The sequence below is a fragment of the Eulemur rufifrons genome, chromosome 20 (genome assembly GCF_041146395.1).
Source record: "Eulemur rufifrons isolate Redbay chromosome 20, OSU_ERuf_1, whole genome shotgun sequence".
Taxonomy (NCBI): domain Eukaryota; kingdom Metazoa; phylum Chordata; class Mammalia; order Primates; family Lemuridae; genus Eulemur; species Eulemur rufifrons.
Window position 1 is genome coordinate 22,386,474 of NC_091002.1, and position 23,326 is coordinate 22,409,799.

General features: G+C 42.8%; 2 protein-coding genes and 1 non-coding gene across 4 annotated transcripts in view; 2 read left to right on the forward strand and 1 right to left on the reverse strand.

Annotated features, from left to right (window-relative positions):
* Positions 1-23,326, forward strand: part of CPNE1 (copine 1) — a 410,662-nt gene that overhangs the window by 189,147 nt on the left and 198,189 nt on the right. The gene's annotated exons all lie outside the window — the stretch shown is intronic.
* Positions 1-23,326, reverse strand: part of PHF20 (PHD finger protein 20) — a 110,966-nt gene that overhangs the window by 3,428 nt on the left and 84,212 nt on the right. The window contains exons 10-17 of one of the 2 annotated variants that reach the window (XM_069495913.1): positions 18,645-18,923; positions 17,079-17,177; positions 16,205-16,369; positions 15,064-15,242; positions 9,329-9,428; positions 6,296-6,491; positions 3,362-3,773; positions 1,482-1,641 (exon numbers count right to left, since the gene is read on the reverse strand). In XM_069495913.1, coding sequence (XP_069352014.1) covers positions 1,482-1,641; positions 3,362-3,773; positions 6,296-6,491; positions 9,329-9,428; positions 15,064-15,242; positions 16,205-16,369; positions 17,079-17,177; positions 18,645-18,923 — 1,590 coding nt within the window. Of the gene's footprint in view, positions 1-1,481; positions 1,666-3,361; positions 3,774-6,295; positions 6,492-9,328; positions 9,429-15,063; positions 15,243-16,204; positions 16,370-17,078; positions 17,178-18,644; positions 18,924-23,326 lie in introns of both variants that reach the window. The other variant, XM_069495912.1, reaches the window with a different exon arrangement.
* Positions 8,820-8,923, forward strand: LOC138401287 (U6 spliceosomal RNA). Its single transcript, XR_011236450.1, has one exon. It is a non-coding gene; the product is annotated as a U6 spliceosomal RNA (small nuclear RNA).

A 23,326-nucleotide genomic window follows, 5' to 3' on the forward strand; every position in this document is an offset into this window, starting at 1 on the left:
ATGCAAAAATTTGCTTACCTAAATAAAATCTTTAAGCTTTACCATTGATTTTCATGTGTCCCTGGTACCTCTCTCAGGGTCTGGAGTGTTAGAACATGTATAGAGTACACGGCCCCAAATCAGCGGAGCATGTAAGAGGTCCTCTTAGAGGCCAATGAAGGAAGCTCAGGCTTACCATCCTCACCACACTGCCCACTTGGCAAGCCCAGGGCTGGACGAGGAGGGGTAGGGAAGTGAGACATGAGTAGGCTCTAACTTCTCCCCTAAGGGAAGGTTCCCTTGGCAACACCAGAACATTCACCCTATTTCCACAGTGCTAAGCCTCTTCTTAGGCACCCTCAAAATCTACTATTTTCTGTCCGGCATTTGATCCTCTCTTAGCTCTCTAATAGCATGCTGTTCACAGAAAGTGGCATCAGTTCTGATTCTAAAGAGCCCAAAGAAACCATTCAGGAGTAGAAGCGAGACAGAAAACCCTCCATTCGCCTTAGGTCTCTCCCTCACTGCCCTCCAACAGGGCAACCCCTTCTCCAGTCCATCATCCACCCCGAGTCATCCCCTCTCTAACAGGAAGCACCACCAACCCTCTTCAAGACTCAGCGTCAATCCCAGGAGTTCCAGAAAGCCGTCCTGTTAGCACTGTCCTCCCCTGGCATGGCCTCATCCACACGTGTGTCCTGGCCACACCTCAGGACCCCAGCTTGTATAACATGTGGCATTTTCCTCTTAGTTATTTCATGTAAATATGTTTTACATCTACAGTTACAGTCATCATAGCCTGACTATACCCAGAATCCTCAAACATAACATTTATTTCTTAATTGAGCTCCATTTTAAAGGTAAAAACAAATAATCAGGAAACAAATGAACAATCAGGAAAGAATTTTGTCTCCAAAAACCAAAACCGGCAACTTCCTGGGGCTCAAGAGAGACTGAACTGGAGCATGTTCACCAGCACAGGTCCGTCCTCCAGGCGCCTCCATTACCACCACCACCACCTGGACAAATACCCAGGGCTACACAAATGACTCAGTCAAGTCCTTAAATCTCTTCTGGCTAAAGAGGAAAAGGCTTCAGTTTAGATTTTATCAAAGGTTGAAATAAACGGTTTTTCAGATTAAAGCCTTAGACATCCTAAAAACTCAAGTCAAAATTTTAATTCCCCACAGAACTTTGTTAGTAAAGATTTGCTGAGATTATACATTTCTGGAAGCAGAGCTGCCAGCCACATACTCGCCCTTGCAGAAGGGACTGGGCAAGGGAGGCAGGACCCCTGACATCATGCAGTGCTTGGAAGTGCCCGATAAATACTAAAAGTAAGGCTTGTTCAACTTGAGGGGAGAATGGTGAGGTTGAAAAGAAGACGATGAGGCCAAGAATACGGCTGTCCCTGCAGAGCCAGACTAGGGGGCTCAGACAGCAGCTCATGTGAGGGGTGCGTGCTCAGGGTGCATGCCAGTGGGCAGGAGAAGGAGCCCTACCATCCAGCTCCTTCTCAATGGAGTCCATCCTATGCGTGACTTCATCCTGCAGCGATTCCACGTGGGTCAGTAGGTTAAACTGCCACTGGTGCTGGGAGCTCAGCAGCCCTTCTCCACCTCTGTCCAGCAGCTTCCGAGCAGGGGCTTCCTCAGGTAGGACCTTTTTGGAGACATATTCTCTCACCTGGGGATGCAATGGCATTTAAGTTACCGTGCAGAGAAAGCCCCCAGCCCCTTGTTCAACCATCCAGTGTTTGCAACCATCTGAAAAACCAGCTGCAGTTTGAATACTCCAAGTCCCTATCTCCCCTTCCTCCTTCCCAGATGGGAACTGGACAGAGCTCGCCCGCTGTGCCAATCCCAACCACCTCAGTGCAGCACAGACCTCTGCCTCAGGGTGCCCCACAGCTGCTTCCCACTGATTGGCCCCATGTCCCAGCCTGAAGTAGGCCTCACAGAATGGCTTCCAGAGCCCTAGGATCTGACCAGAGCAGGGCTGGTGTAGACAAGGATTAGTATGTGGGAGTCATGGAAATAAGCCTTATGTCTTAGCTCTGTCTCTTGCTGAATATGTGACCCTGGATGAGGTACTTCACCTCTCTGAGCCTGTTTCCTCGGCAGGAAGGTGGAGGTAATAAAACCTAGTTTGAAGGTTCATGAGGACGAAATAGGATAAGGTATATAAAAACAATGCCAACTAACAGTCAGCTCAATCAATGGAAGAGATTTTTAACCCTGGTTACATCACTTAAGCCCAATATTTCCTGATTTTGTGCTATGTGTCAGATACCTCTAAGAAATCTGCCTAGTCCACAGGACTGCAAACCTTTTCTGGGGTTTGGGATTGAAATGAAATAGATTCTATCTAATATTTATTTAGTGCTTACTATGTGCAAAGTAATGCGCTGAGGGCTTTTCACAAATACGTTCCACAGTAACTGAGGAGCACTGTCACTGGCCCCGTTCTACAGGTGAGAAAACAGGTCTGATCAGAAAGGTGAAGTAAGCTGCTCAGAATCACACAGTGAGTGGCTGAGTCCAGAACTGAAATTGGGTCTGTCTCAAAAGACTGTGTCCTTGCCACCCTTGCCCAACACTGTTTAGACACTGACAAAGGCACAAGGATGAATGAGGTACAATCTCCAGCCTTGAAGGGCTTATAATCTAGGATCCTCCCTCTCAGCAACATGCAGCAATGCATTTAATGCTGGCGGTGACAACCAAAGGATTAAGTACATGAAGTAAGGATGACAAGGGTGGAGAAGCTCTCAGATCACACACAGCCTCACTAATAACTGAAGACAGGGGACAACGAGACTGAATGAACAGTTAAAGATGAAAACATTGGCAATGATACACAAGGGTTCCGGAAGAGAATGACTCGAATAACAAAAAACTCAGTAGCTCTTGGGAAAATTGGTGAATCAGCAAATATTTTGCCAAATGAACCCTTCTTACCACATGGCTACAAAGTTAAAAGTCAAAGTAACTATGATACAACTGGATTAAAAAAATTATGCCTAACAAAACACTTGACTTATCATTTGTTCATGCTAAGAATTAGCGCCTAGGTGCAATTATAATGTAAAGTGCCTTAAAGAAAAGATGAATTTTCCTAACCCTTTTCTCCTTGCTCCTTCCCACCTCTCCACCCCTACACCCCCAATTACTATGCCATTTTGTGGGCATTTCCTGGAACCAGTGATCTTTGGCTTAAGTGTGCTCTCCTGACTTTGCACCCATTTTAGCAGACCAAAAAACATCTATGACAAGCAAATTTAAATATAGTTTTGTTAATAAATATCTTTCACAGAACATTTAACTATAGAAGGAGAAATTACAGCACTCAAACCTGAATGAAGAATAAGTGAGCCACAAACCTTTGGGGAGCTGGGTTTGGGGTCACTGTCCCCCCGGCTCCTGTCTTGCTCTAGAGGCCAGCCCAGGCGCGGGGAGAGGGAATCGTCACCATTCTCATGGAGGGGGTTGACTGCATCGTCGAGGGCAGAGCCCCGAGTCTCCACCACCAGCTTCTGCTCCACAGCAGGGTAATAGGCTCGAGGCTTCTGGTAGCAATGCTCGCTGGTGATGTAGGACTCCTCCATGGACCTCGGCAGGGGTAGGGCCAGGGGCAGGGGCTTCTCCACCGCCCCATTCAAAGTTCTATAGCTTGGGGCTTCCTCCTTGCTCCTGGCGTCAGTGACATGGATGAGTTTGGAATGAGATCTCCCCTCCCCCGAGTGCTGTTTCCAAGGCTGGCACCACAGCTGCAGGTCAGGATGCTCCCTGCTTCTGTTGGGAGGGCAAGCAGGGAAAGGGCTTTGGAGTAACTGGCACCATTGCAAGGGCTTCTTAGTTCCCAAATACGCTCCCAATAGGGAGAGCAGATCCCACCTGACCACAAACCACCATTTGTTAAGCACAGGGGAATATGAATCCTCAGTTTCTTAAGAGACCCCTTTCCAGTAAACTCCCACTGCAGACACACACAGTGGGTAGGACTGGACTTGCAGGGGAAGACATCTGGCTGCATTTCAATTCAACCACCAATGAGCAGTGCAGCTGGGACACTCACTCAATAAGCCTCATTCCTGCCTCTTCCTCTGTGAAACTAGGGTAATTATCTGTCTGCCATCAACCACTGAGTTTTGTAAAGGTTAAGTGGATTAATCTGAATGGTAGTACTATGTTGGTGATAAAGTGTTCTTCAAATGTGGCTTACTAAAAATAACTTTAATAATAAACCATCATGCCGGGTGTGGCGGCTCACGCCTGTAATCCTAGCACTCTGGGAGGCTGAGGTGGGAGGATTGCTTGAGCTCAGGAGTTCAAGACCAGCCTGAGCAAGAGCGAGACCCTGTCTCTACTAAAAATAGAAAAATTAGCTGGGCAACTAAAAATAGCAAAAACATTAGCCAGGTGTGGTGGCTCAATGCCTGTAGTCCCAGCTACTCGTAAGGCTGAGGCAGGATGATCACTTGAGCCCAAGGAGTTTGAAGTTGCTGTGAGCTAGGCTGATGCCACAGCACTCTAGCCTGGAGGAAAGAGTGAGACTCTGTCTACATAACAAAAAAAAAAAAAAAAAAAAAACCATCACAGGCCGGGCGCAGTGGCTCACACCTATAATCCTAGCACTCTGGGAGGCCAAGGCAGGAGGATCACTTTAGGTCACTAGTTCGAGACCAGCCTGAGGAAGAGCGAGACACCCGTCTCTACTAAAAGTAGAAAAAATTAGCCTGTCAACTAAAAATAGAAACAAAAAATTAGCCAGCGTGGTGGCTCACGCCTATAGTCCCAGCTACTTGGGAAGCTGAGGCAGGAGGGTCGCTTAAGCCCAGGAGTTTGAGGTTACTATGAGCTAGGCTGATGCCACAGCACTCACTCTAGCCCGGACAACAAAGTGAGACTCTGTCTCAAAAAAACAAACAAACAAAAAAAACCCATCACAATAATCTGGGCATGCAATGCACTTGATTACAAAAATGCAATGATGACCCAGGGAGGGGGAAAAAAATCAACTATCTCATATATAGGCCATTAATAATGAAATTTCTAAAAATTCTTCCAAAATCTTCTATTCTCATCATTTGAAAGAGAAAAGTTTGTTATTAAGGAAAAGAACAGGGATTCTTATCCTTTTTAGGGCCACAGGTTCCTCTAAGCAACCACTATGCTAGAGATGGTGTCAAAATAATATCTTTTGCTTACCAATCAAGAATGGTTAGGGTGAAAGGATAAAGAAAATTTGGTACATACATACAATACAATATATTCAGCTTTAAAAGGAAATTCTGACACATGAGACAGCATGGATGCACCTTGAGGACATTACGCAAAGTGAAATAAGCCAGTCACAAAAATACAAATGCTATATGATTCCACTTATATGAAGTAACTAGAGAAGTTAAATTCATAGAGACAGAAAGTAGAACAGTGCTTGCCAGAGGCTGGGCAGACAGGGGCACTGGAGAGTTGTTTAATGGGTATACAGTTTCAGTTTTGCAAAATGAAGAGCTGTTGTTATTGTTGTTGATGTTGTCTTTGTTTTGCTTTGTTTTTTTTGAGACAGAGTCCCACTCAGTCACCCAAGCTAGAGTGCCATGGCATCAGCCTAGCTTACAGCAACCTCAAACTCCTGGGCTCAAGAGATTTTCTGCTTTAGTTTCCCGAGTAGCTGAGACTACAGGCATGCACCACCATGCCAGGCTAATTTCTTTTCTATTTTTAGTAGAGACGGGGTCTCGTTCTTGCTCAGGCTGGTCTCAAACTCCTGACCTCAAGCAATCCTCCCACCTCAGCCTCCCAGAGTGCTAGGATTACAGTAGTGAGCCACCATACCCAGCCAAGTTTTGGAGATTGGTTGTGCAACAAAGTGAATGACTTTACAGTACATACCTATATGCTTAAAAACGGTTAAAATAGTAACTTTCATTATGTATATTTTACCACAATTAAAAACAAACAAAAAACTTATAACTATACACCGAAACCAAACCAAACCAAACTAATTACACATACCATATCTTGATTATGGTGCATACTTATGTCAAAACTCAATTAACTCTTAAAATAGATGAACTTAATTATATGCAAAATATTCCTTGATACAGTTGATTTTTAAATAAAAGAATGTTTATCGTTGTAAATGATACATGTTTATTAGTACATGTTTATCATGTAACTGAGAATTTTTAGTAAAGGTCTCAAACTCATCAATCTTATGATTAGTTTTATGGCTTCCCATTTCTCAAATGTATCCTGCCCCAGACCATGCAAACCAGACCCCTTCCCGTAGCCACAGGCACCACACTTACTGCAAGATGCTCATCTTGAGCTGCAGGCCATGCAGAACCTCAATCACTCTCTGCACATCACCGAGAAGCTGGTGAGTCGCCACAATCTTCTTGGCATTCTGATGGGAGTAATTTTCTTCTAGAAACGTCAGGCCATGCATGTGTCCCCTGCTCAACCACTCCTTGTCATACCAGTACTTGAAGCCAGGCCTCTGACCTAAAGCAGTGACAACCACGGGGTTAAAATGAGGCCTGAAGGAAGCCCATCACTATTGCACAATTATCAAACGAATTACTGGAAGGATAGATTAGTGAGTTCATTTTGTTCATTTATTCATCCAGTGTACCTTTACTTAGCACCTACTATATGCTGGACTCTCTACTAGGTGTTAGGGACACAGTAATGAAGAAGGCACGTACGCTTCCTGGCCTCCTGGAACTGGCCAGAGGTGGGATGGGAACCTGGATTATCTCCAAATGTAAATCGTATCATTCCCTCCCTTACTTAAAACCTTTCACTGCCTCCTACTGTTCACTGAAGAAAACCAGAAGCCCCGGCTCTGGCTTTATGAGGCCCACAGGACCCAGCTCCTTTCTGCCCTCTGCTTCCCACCCTTACAGGGGCCCCCTTCAGTTTCTGGAACACATCAAACTCTTTCCAGTCTCATGATCTTTGCTCTAGCAGCACCCGCTCTGTCTAAAGCACTACTCCCCAAGGCCTTAGCAGGGATGTGTCCTTAACACCACCTCAGGGAGGCCTTTGCTACCTCCCAAAGTTAATAGAGCCTCTTTATTGCCTCCTAGGCATTCCTTATCTTATCGTTTCTCCCTCTCACAGCATTCTTCACTACCTAACACAGTCTTGGTTTGTTTTGTTTTAACTTGTTTTAACATCTGTTTCTGGCCCCTGGCCTTGTTAGAGCCAGAAGAGTAGGAACCGTCTTATTCACAGTTGTATTCCCAGTGCCTGGCAAAAGGCATCATCAATGGACGAATGGAAAGAAGATGCAAGTCCCCCTCCAAGTGTACCACCCACCACCAAACTAAACAGATGATCAGGTCCCCTTAACTGGATGGCTTCAGTGGTCCTGTTCCTTATAGGGCCCCTTAGGAAGGACTGAAAACATAAGCACATGTGCCTCAGCAACACTCCCTGCTCCGAAAGCCCAGGGAACAGCTTTCAACAGACTGTTGTTTACCTGTCAATATCTACAAATACCCTGAAATAACCCAGGTAATCCCTGTCAAGGTCTTTGGGGCTCTTTCTGGCTTTACTGATAATGCACGTGGTAGGGATATACCTTGATCCTGTTAAGAACATTTTTAAGTAACCTTTAAAAAATGACTCTGTCAGGTTAAACTTTTGGCCCAACCCACTGCAGAGTCAAACAGTCTATAAATGCAGACCCTGTGAAACATTCAGTGTTTGGTTCAAGGAAGAGTCTATTCAGTCTTGGCGATTAAAGTTATAAAAATTCAGGAAGTGTACAGGATTTGATGAGGATGGTGTGTGTGATTTACAAAGAGGGAAAAGTGGAGAGAAAGACATGGTAGACCAAAAAGATTTTTAAAAGATGCCCTAAGGAGCCCTCAAGATTATGTGAGGGAACCTCAGAGGCAGCTGCTGTAGGCAGTGGCAGCTGGCACAACAGGATTCAAAGCGGCACCACTTGTTTCACAAGACAAAGGTCAGAGACAATGGTCTTCGTCACCTGTCTGGCATTAACTGGTGGAGCGATCTTGAGCCAGTCATGTGCCTGGGCCTGTGTCTGTTCACCTGTCTGATCTTTTGGCCATATTCTTTCCTTGGGATAAAGGGATGAACAGAGGCTGATTCTTCTCCGTCTATGGACTAATCTAGTACAAGGAGATACAGTTTTACAACAGAGGTCATCGGGCCCGTGGGGACCTGCTTGATGGAAAGTGAACTGTGGTGACCTGTCCTTCCCCACATAATCAGCAAAATCAAGAGATCTGATCCTGCAAGACAGTTCTAATTCCAATTTGCTTTATGAGGTTAGGAAAGTCATTTATATCCTCTGGGCACCACTTTCTTTCTTAGAAGCAAAAAAGGGAGTCAGAGCTCCTACCAGACACACCTCACAGAACCAAAATGAATACAGAAGCAGAAGCTCTCGAGTATTGTCCAGCTGTAAGGGAATCAGGGGACTAGAGTCGAGGGAGAGACTGTACATACAGGTGGCAATGGGAGACGATGTCAGCATCCCACTGACAGCAAGACGAGAACCACAGATTTATAATCCACCCCTTCTAGAAAGGGGCACCCAAGAGCCACAGGTGATTCCTGCAGCCATGAAACTAACTGATCCTAAGGAGTTCAGTCACTGTTCTGGGTGGCGACAGGCTCTATACAACCAGGCCCTTCCGTTTTCCCTCAAGGACATGTGTCCCTTCCACGTGGCAGTGATGCAACAGAGGACAGATATTGCCACAGGGAGCAGAGGCAGATTTCTAACCTTCCAACAGCCTCTAAAAGCCAAGGACAAAGCCCACATGCCAATCCTCATAAGCTCTCAAGGAAAAGGTGCTCATTTCAGCAGCACTTTTAATGAAATTGGAATAATGCAGAGATTACCACGGCCCCTGCACAAAGATGACACTCAAATTTATCAAGCATTTCCTATTCTTTATAGATTTTCAGTCATGCAGGATGAAACTTCTACACATCTGCTGAACAATATTACAACATTACAACATTGTGCTTATAGTTAACAATACTGCACTGTACACTTAATTTGTTAAGAGGGTAGAGCTCATGTATGTGTGTGTGTGTGTGTGTGTGTGTGTGTTACCACAACTAGCTCTCAAGGCCAGACCTTCCACTAGGTGGGCCTCTTTACACGTGCTCTCTTACTGCTAAGTTCAGGACAGCTGGCCACCAGGTGGGCTAGCAACAGAGGCGAGGAGGAGTCGGAGTCTAGCGATGCTGAAGAAATGAATCTCAAGACCACAGACACTTAGGATGTTTCACAGGCAGCTGTGCTAAGGAAAAAGCTACATACTGTTAATGTCCCTGACTCCAGAAATCTCTACCTGGAGGGTCTTGGCAAACATAACAGGTGTATTTCTCGGGCACATTTTCTTCCAGTAATCCCATGCAGACCCCATGCTGCCAGCACTGGCACTCTTCACACTGTTAGAATCAAAGAAGCAACAAAAATTAAACTCAGAAGGTGTCCTCCATCCAAAAGCAAGACCCACCTGCTGGGGGGAGGGCTTGGGAGGGCAGAAGGAGGTGGGAGGGAGGAGCACTCCCTCCTGACTAACAGGGGACTGAGCTGCAGCCACACATCTGGAATCGCACTACCCAATGTGGCAGCCACTAGCCACATGTGGCTCTACAAGGAAATTAACAAGTTCAGCTAAAAATTTAGTTCTTCAGTCCCCCTAGCTACAGTTTAAGTGCTCAATAGCCACAAGAAGCTGGTGGTTCAGTGCACGTGACATTTAGATCTACTAAACAATGCTGATCTCAGAATAATGACGTTTTCACTCCCATTTCTAGAAGTTTACACTTTTCTAATCACTTTATGGAAATCAAGTAAAAACTGCTCAAATCCTTAGAGAATGGATAACTTGGAGTGACAAAAAGCTGAATTTGAATTATAGCTCAGACATTCATTAGCTGTGTAACTTTGCACAAGTCACTTCTCCCTGGGCTTCAGTTTCCCCAACTGCAAAACAGGATACTATTCGTAACTCCACACCCTGCCCCAGGACTGTTTGTGAGTATTCAATGGTTCATGTGTAAAAGCTCCTATTATAGAGCCCAGCTTTATGCATTAAGCTACTACTATTAACTACTAAGGGCAAGATAATTCACTCAGACCCCTCCTGGAATAATCATATGTTAGCACTTTCCATTTATTCTCTCTAAACCTTACCAAAGGTCACACAGCTAATCAGAGTCAAAGGTATATTAGAACACAGCCTAGCTAATTGCAAAGCTAGTTCTTTTAACCCTAGGCTCCACTTCCTTGCCTGGGTATTGAGAGCAGGAGGGAGAGACACAGGAGGCAGAAAGGAAAAGGAAGACGCTGACAGTGAGGAGGCACTGGGAAACACGTGGAGCCTAGGGATGGTAAGTTTAAGAGCTAAGGGTCCAGAGGAGGAAATGGAGAGGAAAGACAGACTCCCAAGGAGATACCAGGACTCCTCAAGCAACTCCAAACCAGGGCCCTAAACCTTTAATTACCTAACAAACAGATTAGCCCTGGAAGGTGGACAGTGAGCTTCCTGTCCATGACCTTGATGGTGGTGGGCCACCAGCCTGGCCACAAGGGACTAGAAATCCAAAGCTCAAATAGTCCTCAATCACTTGGAGTTGGATAAGCCCCAGCATCAGGAGGGCTTCCCTGGGCAGATGTAAGGCTTTCAGGAAGCTAATCACATCAGAACCAACAGATGAGATCTGTGCCAGATTTTTCAATCTACAGATGAGGTAACTAAGCTCAGAGAAGAAACATAAAGTAACAACAAATGCAATTAGTAGCAGAAAACAGACTAATGATTAAGAATCAAAGTCTATCTCACCAATGACTTCATAAGTCTTGAAAACAGGATTCACCAAAAGTCAATCAAATATAACTAAGCTTCAAAGTAACTGTTTTCATGTAGGTGTGGCTAAAATACATTATTCATTTTTAAAATGTTTAAATTTAGAAACAAATGAGAATAATAACCTAAAAGATAAAAAAACTAAGATGAAACATAAGCATGCAAAATATTTATGAAACAAATTTTTAAATATTCTACTATTTGAAGAGCACAGAGACTTAAGTCAGTGGTACAGGGCATTCTATTCCTGGACAGCAAGAGTCAACATCACAAGGATATCAATTCTCCTTCAGTTAATTCATAAAAATAATGTAATCCCAATAAAATAATAAATTAACAGCTTTAGAACTAGGTAGAATTCTAAAATCAACAGCCAGGAAATATGAGAAAAAGAAAGAGCAATAAGGGGATACTAGCCCCATAAGATATTTTACAAATATCATAAAGGCACAATAATTAAAATAGAATTGTACAAATATACAGACAGATGATCAATGCAAAAGAAGAGAGAATCCAGACAGAGATTCAAATACAAATGGAAATGAAGTAAGTAAGGGTGGCATTTCAAACAGTGGGGCATAGTGTTAATTCAACTGGGTAGCCTAGTTCCCACCTTGTACCAGCATAAATTCCAGGTGGATCAAATATTTATATGGTTTAAACAAATGAAATCTCAGACGTGCCACGTAACAATTGGTGTGGCCCCAACTGCTCCAAACTTAGTTTCTTCATCCAGCAAATAATGGCACAAACTCTACCCTTAACACTCTATGATCCTTGCTGCTCATAGTAAAGTCAATGGAAGAAGTATCACGGTGGACAGGAAATGGGTCGCACACTGTTGGGCAGAACAGTCTTGCCAGGAGGGACATTCATTACTCACCTACTGAAGATTTCTATGGACAAATGAAAGCCAGATCTGCTCAGGCTACCGAGGCCTGGAAATGAGCATACACCCAGGGAGACAGAGTAGAAACTAAAGATCTTCAACATCCTTTTAAAAACAAACTTTAAGAAAAATTCTACTAAAAAAGTATAATAGTCTTCATGTTACGTAACTATTTTCTAACTGTATTCCACAAACTTCAAAGGGTCTGCAAATATCTATGTTTTAAAATGAGACTATTGTTAAAAACAAAAAATGCATACACAAACATGTTCCAGGTCAAATGTTAAAATAATGAAGCCCGTCAGTACATACAATTTTCTATTGCCAGGCTAGCTCAGAATTAGGCTAGCCTTAAGAACAAAGCTTTTCCTCCCATCTCTGATTAAAGTGACTACACAGCATACTGTTTAGAAAAAGTCATCCTGACAATGGCCATTTGTGCATCATGCTTGTCTCACTGTTGTATAACCAAATAGAGAAAACCAAATGAGTCACTGAAGTACTCCAAGTCAGCAGCTGTCACTCATGATTCTGACTGCGTTTCAGAATTCAGGAGACTACGCCTGCCATTCACATTTCTGACCTTAAAAGAGAAGATTATCTATTTTGAGCTTTTAAAACTACTGCTTTTACCTGTTATCTGTTTTGGGGTTTTGTGAAAGAATCTATTAGGAAAATGGGTTTTGATGCTAAAAAAAAAAAAAAAAAAGGTTTGAAAAGCACTGAACCAAGGTATACTAAAGGTCATAAATATCAGGTACTATTTGAGATCATTTATGTACCCTTGAATCCCAGAGGTTACTATAAGGCTATTCAAAAAGAAAAGACAATCCCTCAAGCTCAAGTGTGTATGTGACTGTGCATACTGGTGGTGGCAGTGAAGGGTTGGTCTGCCAGCCTAGACAATGCCATTGTTTCAAAAGCAAATTTTTTGTTTTACTTCTCAACTGTCAGTGTAATCCCCATAGCTAAGGCAGTGTAGGGAAAGAGTCCCCGACTGGGTGTTGACTTCAAATCAAAACTTGATAACTTATTTAATGGTTCTACAACCATGAGAAAATCACATCTTTATAATATTGTTTTCTCAAATAAATTACTTGAAAAAGCCTTGTTAGAGGCAAAATGGGATTTAAGAAAACACTACAGAAACTTTAAATCACTACTCAACCGTACACAGTTGCTCCTATTAATAAAAAGAGCACCACTGTGGTACATCCACACCATGGAATACTGCTCGGCAATAAACTATTGAAACACACAACTTGGATGAGTCTAAAGGAAATTATACTGAGTGAAAAAAGCCACTCTCAAACAGGCATATGCCACCTGATTCCATTAGCCAATAATCATAGAAGTATATAATTAAAGAGATGAAAAACAGTTTAGTGGCTTCCAGGGTCTAGGGAAGAAAGATAAAGGGACAAGTATGGCTCTCAAGAGTAACATGAGGGAGTATTGTGGTGACAAGACACTTGAGTATCTTGATTGTAGGAGCAGTTACACAAGGCTATACTTGTGACAAAACTGCATGAGCTATATGCACACACAAATGAATACATGTATATAACTGGCAAAATCTGAATAAGCTCTGCAGATTGCGCCAACGTCAATTGGTTTCTTCATTTTGATACTGTACTGTGGTTGTGTGGGCTGTTGGCATGGGAGGAGGACTGGTGGAGGAGTTCATGGGACTTCCCTATATATTTCTTTGTACCCTCCTATGAATCTATAATTATTTCAAAATAAAAGTGAGGAAAAAAAGCACAGGGAAAATAAAAACCAAAAGAGCAAGTGTGTCTACTCATTCTCTGGTCTTTCTGAAAGTTTAAAGAATTATGGCAAAGCTGTGAAGTTTAAAAAAAAAAAAATCAAAGGAAAGGGGACTGTTGAGAACGAAGAACACAAATTCAAAGATAAGAGGCATAAATCCAATTGCATATTAAGTCAAGATCCAAAAGAGAATTTCAAAAATCAATGCCATGCCAATCTACACACTATAAGGGCAAGGAAATAATATTCTAACACAGAAAGCAAGCCAAGGGGTCTGGGCCTTTTTCTCATAATGTCAATAAACTATATAGATTCTTACTGGGTGGTGGATAGCCACCCCTTTACTGGGAACTCCAAAACCCATTCACATAGTAACAGAGGTGGGCCCCAGTTGGTCTCTGTGGACAATGTAACCCTGCCCACAACCCCCAACCTCTACCATCACCAGACCAGATAACTAGACCAAGGGTGGGCATCTGACCCATGACAACTTCTTCCTGCTCTGACCACAGGAGACTGTTCCAAAGGCTAATATCTAATCTAAACCTGGCTGGAATTCCTTGCCCAGGAATTTATAACAAAATTGGGACTGAGATTCCAATCTCAGGCTAGCTTATCTCTTGAACACAAAAAAATGTAAATTTAGGGAGAGGGAGATGGGTCATAGGTGCCCATTTTGCATTTTCAAAGAAAATAAGTGGCAAAAGAAAAAGAATCAAATGGACTCCACAGAGAGGCAGGAAATGAGGTAGACCAGGCCCATCCAGACAGAATTACAGGTTCCTGGGCCTGGTTACATCCTTACCTCTGGGTTCCAGGACCCAGTCTATTTTCCCAACAATATTTATACTTGCCCCTAAAAGAATCCTAACCAACATACCATGACTTTTAAAAAACTCAGGTTCCCAAGCCAGCTGGGCAGCTGCCAAAACACCCAAGGAATTTATGATAGCCCTTAGAGTCAGCCAGACCACAGCCACCCCCACCAGAACCGCCAGAGACAGCAAGAGAAGAGCCAGCGGCAAGCAAGTGCTGGCCAGTGATGGGCTCTCCAACAGAAGGGAGGTCCCACCTCACAGGCACATCTCAGAGATGGAGATGACAGATACAAATGTCAGGAAAATAAAGTACAAGTAACAGAAGTTATAAAATCAGCCTCCATTACTTTTAAAGAAAATTTACCTCAAAAAAAAGGTATGGGTCCATAGGAATATTAAACTGCCACTCCACAGATGTGGGTCCCTGCTGGTCAACTCCTTACTTCGTGACCAGAGGCATGGCCCTTCCCATTTGTGGGTCCCAGTTGCCTCAAGCAGAGCATGAGAGGTTTAGACTCAGTGATTCCTCGAGTACTCTCTTAGCCTATTAATGGGCTCTTACGGCAGCGTGGAATTCTGAGAAAGCCAAACCAAAAAGTGAAGCTCAGTCTACCGCTGTTAATACTATAAATCTGGGGCTTCTGATGTGACTCGCCATTGCTGCTGGCCTCAAAATTTCCCTCCAAGGACCAGTTTGTGCTTCTCTAGACCTGTTTTCTGGAAGCTCCACCTACCTGAATCATGAAGTCATTTTCCTCCTGGACCTCACAGATGCAACGGACCACCTCAAAGTCATAGCGGTCATCCCCATCAAGTTCCTCGTCTGGATTGGTGGTCACATCCACATCTTGGCCGTACTCCTCGTCACTCCAGAGAAAGCTCTCAGAAGAGGACTCACTCAAATTATCCTCCTCTGGGAGGAAAGAGAAAACAACAGTCACTATTTTAAATTACAGTTATAAAATTTGAAAAACCCTATATTGTCAAGAGTAAAAAAATCACCTTACAGACCCACTGCTCCACAAGCTCTCACAGGGATGGGAAATGGTGATAACAATCTGTTCCTTGGGCCTGTCATTTAGTAATGGCCCAACAAAGTATGATGCCTAGTAATGAACTGAACGCCATTTCTTCATTTCACTAACAGAATGAACCCCAAGGTCAGTGGATGCTCAAGGTCACAGAGCTCGTTGGCAAAAGAACTACAACTCCCATAAACCATCCAGATCATCATCCCTAACAACTCTAACATGTTCCTCAGCCTCACCTTGCCCAGCCAGGACCTGGTTTATAGTCAGTCTGTACCCAAAGCCACCTTTAAAACTCTGTGGGCACTGGGTATAAGAAAGGAGAAAATTCCAGGGACAATCAGAACCAGAATCACTACGTCTTAGTGCCTGATTAGTTATAATCACAGATAACTTTCACTAAGTGCTTATTCTGTACCAGGTACTTCTCTAAATACAAGCATATCTCATTATATTGCACTTTGCTTTATTGTGCTCCAAAGATGTTTTTTATAAATTGAAGTTTTGTGGCAATCCTGTGGTTCAGCAAGTCTATCAGCACCATTTCTCCAACAGCATGTGCTCACTTCAAGTCTGTGTCAGCATTTTTTAGCAAGATAGTATTTTTAAATTACAGTATGTGCCATTTCTTTAAGACATAATGCTACTGCACACTTAATAGACTACAGTATAGTGTAAACATAACTTTTACATGTACTAGGAAACCAAAAAATTTGTGTGACTTGCTTTATTGTAATACTCGATTTATTGTGATGGTCTAGAACCAAACCTGCAAAACCTGCGAGGTATGCCTGTTCTTTCCAACAAATGATCAGTAAATGATCAGCCCAGCGGACAGCCTCCTTACCAGATGCTTTCACTTTCCCTTTGTGGTTTCCAGATTCTGAGCCATGGAGCTGTGGGCTCATATGGACCCCAGGCTTCTGTGAGGACCCACACCTGGTAACAGCAAATGCCTTGGGTGGAGAAGGTTCCTGGGAGGTGTCACTGATCTCCTCACTGCAGGGGCATTCTGGGAGAACAGGATCAGGAAGGAATGAGCAACACCTGACATCATGGCATTCAAAAAACAATCAACCTCATCTAACCAAGAGGTCTGCTATTCAAATAGCTCTAAGGCTCAGGGATAATTCAACTACAAAGAAGTATGGAGGGGGATTTAGGGATTAATACTTCCAGCTACCTCTGAGACTCTCAAGCCAAATGTCTCCTCACCATCACCCCCTCCCTCTTTTCCTGATAAGATTGCTTTTCTAGGACAGAAGATACACTGAGAATAAAACAAGGCATCCCTTTAATTCCCAAGGTTGGAACATAGATTTTTCTAAACATTTTTGTAGGAGCTAGACACACACTTTTCAAGAAGTGACTCCTTTCTTGAGAGGGCTCAAAGATGTGCATTTAAGAGTTATGTGTGTGAACAAATACAGTCATTCACCTGTACATCCACTCACACTTTGATGCCTTCAAGTACGTCAACCTGTGACAGGGCACACTGGCCAATGCAGCCAGTTAGAGGGCTTCTAAATGCCAATCGGGCCTTGTAACACCTGGTAAGTGGGCTCCTGCCCTGCCAGGGCCCAGGCTAGGCTGACCCCACAAGCCCTGGTAAAGGCCAGCTGGTCCCTCTGTTCAGCACAGGCTCAGAGACCACAAGGGGAGAAAACCACCCCTCCCCACCGTGGTAAGGAAACCTAACAAACCCTCAGGAGAAAAATTACCAGGTTTGGTTTTCTTTTTCTTTTTCTTTTTCTTCTTTGGCTTCACTCTCACAAACTCTTTGAATTTCTTCTCTTTATTCTTTTCCTTGTCTTTTGCAGCTAGAATTAAACACAAGTGTTGGCATTTTAATATTTTGTTTTCAATGCTGAGATGTTTATTCTTTTCTTAAGTAATTAGGCATGTTCAACGAGAAGAACTGGAACAGGCAGTAGGCCAGGCTGTGCCTGAGAGGTCACTTTCCTTCCCTCTGAGGGCTCTGGAGCTGGCTGCCCGAGGCAGAGCCACTCCTCTAACACTCAGCCTTTAGATCCCGGTCAGCACACTCTGGGCTGCTGCCTGTTATTGCAAAAGAGGGTTAGTGAAACACATCATGCTCATTTGTTACATGTTGTCTACGGATGCTTTCCCGTTTCAACAGCAGAGCTGAATAGTGAGGACAGAGACCTTCTGGCCCTCAAAGCTGAAAACACTATCTGGCCCTTTACAGAAAAGTTTGCCAACCTCTACTTAGATCATTGCTACTCAACTCAGCTACATACTGCAATCACCTGGGGAACTTGTTAAAAAGACCCAAATGCCTGGGGCCCACCAAAGAAAGAAAGAAAAGAAAGAAAGAGAAAAAGCCAATTTCTGTAAGTTTCAGGAGAAATTTTCAAAAGGTTCTTGGTAGTAAGACATAAAATGAGATTTTATGGTAACCTATACTACCACCATTGTGATTTCTATATAAAATCAACAGTGCTATTAGAAAAGATCATCAGTTGTATTTAAGATGAAATAGGATTTACGTGTGGACTCAACAGTAGCTCTAATCACACATCACCTTTTAGTTCTTTTGTCCTGCTGGCAGGGCAGGAGCACAGGTTTGGGAGGGTAGGATGACAGCACCTGTGCTGTTCTGTCCCTGCTGGCTTCCGAAGGAGCACCCTTTGCTCAACTGCCCCCACTCATACTAGGAGCACCAAAGTCTTCAGCAGCTGTGTGACTTTCTCATGGTATAACTCTCAGAGTTAGTATTCCTGCTTCCTTTTTTTTTTTTTTTTTGCTGAGACAGAGTCTCACTCTGTTGCCTGGGCTAGAGTGCCGTGGCATCAGCCTAGCTCACAGCAACCTCAAACTCCTGGGCTCAAGCAATCCTACTGCCTCAGCCTCACGAGTAGCTGGGACTATAGGCATGTGCCACCATGCCCAGCTAATTTTTTTATATATATTTTTAGTTGTCCAGCTAATTTCTATTTTTTTTTTTTATAGTGGGGGGTGGGGGGGTCTCCCTCTTGCTCAGGCTGGTCTCGAACTCCTGAGATCAAAAGATCCACCTGCCTCGGCCTCCCAGAGTGCTAGGATTACAGGCGTGAGCCACCACACCTGGCCGATTCCTGCTTCCTTGAAGAAGGCCACAGCTCCATGATGCAACTCCTGAAGATCACTTATTATTTTCAATCTTGTGGGATTCACCTGGACCAGACCAACCTAATGCCTGCTTTCTGTGTGTCAGAAAATGTAATAAGCACTGTGACCCAGGCAGCAGGGCCCTCCGTGACACAATGCAGAACCCAGATACTTACTGGGGGAGCTGGCGGAGACCCGCTTCCTGGTCAGGTTCTCCTGGCTGGCTTTGTCTGAAGCTGAAGAGCCCCTGGTTTGGACATGCCTCTTTCCTGGGCCCTCCTCTGGCTCTGGTGACTTCTCCATTCCATGGAAATACTTCATATGATAGTGCAACAGTTTGGCTTTGCGGAAAAATTTTAAACAGTCCACAACCTTGCATCTAAACTTGTGGTCTAGGTCGATAGCTGGTGTGTTAGATGTCACAAAATCATCTGTTTTCTTAAAAGTATTTGTTACTGAAAAAAATAAAAACAAAAGCAAAGATCCTTTATGTTTATCATAGTTATTACAAAACATGCATTAACACATGGCAACAGAAGTGAAAGAGTAGCATGCATATATATCCTGAGAAAGCAATCAGACTGCCATTAACTTCCAAAATTACTGTTAGGAAAGAATGAAAACCACCACAGGTCAAATAACAAGAGACTATACTATGATTCATCTTTAGAAAGAAGAGATCAACATGTTTATTTAAAACAGCCATACAAGTTCTCAGGGTTTCACAGACTTTGGGGGAAGAATAGGGAAAAACCTAAAAAAATCAAGGATCTTAAGCCAGCGCTTGTTACTCATGAGTTGGATCAGACTCATTTTCACCACCATCCTGGTAACCTGTCTGCATGGAGAAAACCAGGAAATATTCCACAGGATCTCCTTATGAAGCCTAAGAGAGAGACTTTACAACAGTTTTTGCACAAGGAAGGTTTAACTGTTACAAAGGGTTGAGTAGTGAGCCTCTGAGATTTCACCATGTACTCTGTTTTGCCGCATACTTTGCTTGATCAAAAGAACCTAGAATAGGAGTAAGTTCTAGTGTTCTAGGGCACCATAGGATGACTATATAGTAATTTATTGTATACTTTCAAATAACAAGTAGAGCAGACTTTTTTCTTTCTTTCTTGTTTTTTTTTTTTTTTACTAATTCCATGACAGATTAATAGAGCAGACTTTTGGGGGGGATGGGGAGGGTGAGGCAGGGTCTTGCTCTGTTGCCCAAGCTGGAGTATAATGGCACAATCATAGCTCACTACAACCTCCAATGCCTGGGCTCAAGTGATCTTCATAACTTAGCCTGCTGAGTAGCTAGGACTATAGGCGCACGCCACTACACCTGGTTAATTTTTAAATGTTTTTGGTAGAGACAGGGTCTTGCTATGTTGCCCAGGCTGACATACAGCAGATTTTAAATGTTCCCAACACAAAGAAATTATAAATGTTTGAGGTGATAGATGGCTAACTACCCTGATTTGATCATTATACCTTGTATATGTGTATCGAAATATATACTGCACCCCATAAATATATACAATTATGTGTCAATTAAAATAATAAAAGCAAAACAAACAAACAGGACCCAGAGACTCCAAGAAAAACCAAAACCACCAACTGAACAGAGCTGGAAGGCAAGAGGAGGACTCAGAACTTGATCAAATTCAATAAGACAATAAAAGCATGGACCCCCTCCCCCCCCCAAAAAAAAACAAATAAGCAAAAGGCAATGGTCTGTCATGCACCAAAGATAAAAAGTAAAGCTGTCACAAGGACTTCATGTGTGTTAGAAACTCCGTTTATTGAGGAGTACCTTCAAAATGTCCTTGCCCCAATGAAAGCAATCACCTTAAACTCAAGTCACTACTGTTCTACAGGTTTGGTAACCCAAGAATATCCTGAATGGACCTTTCTTGAGTGAATCCAGTTTTTCCTAAAAGCAATGATACAATTTTCATTAGGAGTAGGTAATGTGCTAAACCTTTGGTAAGTACTATGATTACATTTTCAAGTATTATTCCTATAATAAGAAGGAATTTTAAGATTAAATTCAATCTAAATCATACTCTACATTTCAAACTTAGGTTTGATGAGCTAATGGGTGCTACTATATAGCCAATTTAAACAAATAAAAAAATTGCACACACATTCCAAAGCAGAACGCCTTAAAATCACTTTTTACCCGTGACAAGAGATAGAAGAGGTTCCAAATTAGTTAGATGCAGGTAAAAGAAGAAAAAACAACATGATGTGAAATGGAATACATACTGCTTAGACAAATAACTGTATAGGAAAAGCATGTCAGTGGAGAAATGAAAAACTCAAACCTCTAAGATAGCCCCAAATTCTTTCTTAAACAAACAAAAAATGGTTTCTCTGGAATTTCCTCCTCTTGGGCCTACTAGGTTGAACCATATAAACTTGCCATTTATGTAGATTAAAAAGGCTACATATTGGCCATTAATAAGGTTCAACCCAATAATCCCTTTTTCATATGACAAACAGTACTTCAAAAATCAATGCAGACAACTCCACTTACCACTGAGTGAACCAAGTTAAGTTTCAAGGTCAGAGGACATGAACACTGCCTGCCACTACCTGAGGGTGACAGTGGCCAAGTCCAGCTACAGTAATCTCAGCCATCCTTAGGCTTATTTGAAGCCCTGATTCGTGATAAACTTGTTTATAATGGAAAAGTAGAATGCCAAAATACATTGGCAGGGCGTGGTGGCTCATGCCTGTAATCCTAGCACTCTGGGAGGCCAAGGTGGGTGGACTGTTTGAGCTCAGGAGCTCGAGACCAGTCTGAGCAAGAGCAAGACCCTGTCTCTACTAAAAAAATAGAAAGAAATTAGCTGGACAACTAAAAATATATACATAAAAAATTAGCCAGGCAGGGTGGTGCATGCCTGTAATGCCAGCTACTTGGGAGGCTGAGGCAGTAGGATTGCTTGAGCCCAGGAGTTTGAGGTTGCTGTGAGCTAGGCTGATGTCACGGCACTCTAGCCCGGGCAACAGAGAGAGACTCTGTCTCCAAAAAAAAAAAAAAAAGAATGCAAAAATATAAACATCTCTGAATTAAAAATTTAAGAGTTAGAAATAATGAGGAATTTGAACCAATTCCATGAAGAATTAACAATCTCTCTATTCAGAAACTTTGTACCCTGTGTACACACAATGGTCATCTGCAAAAAAAACACAGCACAGTGGCTAACAGTGTGGGCTCTGCAGCTGAACAACCTGTTTCAAATCCTAGGCTTTCACCTCCTCCCCTGCCTCAGTTCCTCACGTGCAGGGTATAGATGATAATGGTAACTACTTCACTGAGTTGTGAGCAATTAAATAAATTACATGCAAAGACCCTACAAAAGTGTATGGCACATAATAAGTGCTCAATAAATATTGGCTACTGTTACTATATAATATCATTTTGGACATACTGCAAATGGGACTTATGGACAGCATCAGAAGAGAGGCACTAATTCATGTGCATGTGCACAATGTGTGTTTGTACACAGAGGTGTGAGTCTTTTAGGGGTAGAGCACAAGAGCCTTTCAGTAATTAACCTGCTCATAAGCAGAAGAGCAGAAGTCCCCACCACCGCCAGACTCACTGCATGCTCATGCCAGAGGCAGTATGGTATAGTAGAAACAGCCCAATTTTAAATCCCAGCTCTACCCTTCATTAGCAGCATAAATTAGCTGTGAAAGCTAGTCTGATTATCCAGCTTCTTACCTATAAAAGGGAAGAATACCACCTACTGCAAAGAGTTGGAGAGAGGGTTATAGATAATATATGTACTTGGCACAAAGCGGGTGATCAATAAATGGAAGCCAGTATCATTCCATAAGCTGGCTTATGGTGTTTCTGGAAAGTGGCTGGAGACAGCTAATTATCAACCAAATGTGAAACATTTCTTCAACCAGCCTTCATAAATGCCCTGGCTGGGAGACATGTCAACCTATAAGCACTTAATTTTGTCTATATCCTTCTTAAAGTGTGAAATCCAAACCAACCACAAGATTCCTAGTATGGCTATTCATAATTCGTGGGATTATTATACCCACCTTTTGGAATATCTTTCATAAGGAAGACAAAAGTTTTTTGTTTTTTGTTTGTGATAGTCACATTATACAATACAGGATAATACCAAGCTTGGTTTATCAAAATCTCAAACATTGTCTTTTTTTTTTTTAAAGACTAGTCATGTGCAGTAGTGAGAAGGTGGAAAAGAGAAGCACAGGAGTTCAATCTGTATCTGACTGTGAACAATCAACTGAGGTAACTCACTACCTCTGGACCAGTCTGTTTTGTCTTTCTAAAACATAAAGTGCACTTTGCCTTTCCCCTAAGTAGTTTTGTGAAACTGTATGTTGGAAGTAGCATTTATCCCTAATAAACTTCATCTGATTATTTTAGTCTATGAACTTTGTAATTCTTAAATTGCCTAAGATCTATATATTCTTAGGTCTTCGTCCAACTTGTGGATAAAGATGTCCAGTAGGACAGCGCTGAAGACAGCCTTGGGAACCGCCTTCAGACTGACAATCAATTAATCTACACTCTCTGGGTAGAATTGCCCGGGCCAATTCCATTTCATCTACGCACACTACTAATGCACTTATACATCTCTTTGCACACAAACAGATTTCAAGAAGATCTGGCCAAATTGAAAGAAAGATGTGCCTGGTCTGATAATCTACCAATCCAGGAAACCACTCAAAAGAAAATGAGTTTAGTTTAGCAGAATAAAAACTCCTCCCCCAAAAAGCAAAACCCAGATTCTTCACAGCTAAGCAGAAGGCAGGTACAGCTGGGCCTCCAAAGGAGAGCAAGGTTGGCACTAGTGTGGACCAGCTGTCTCTG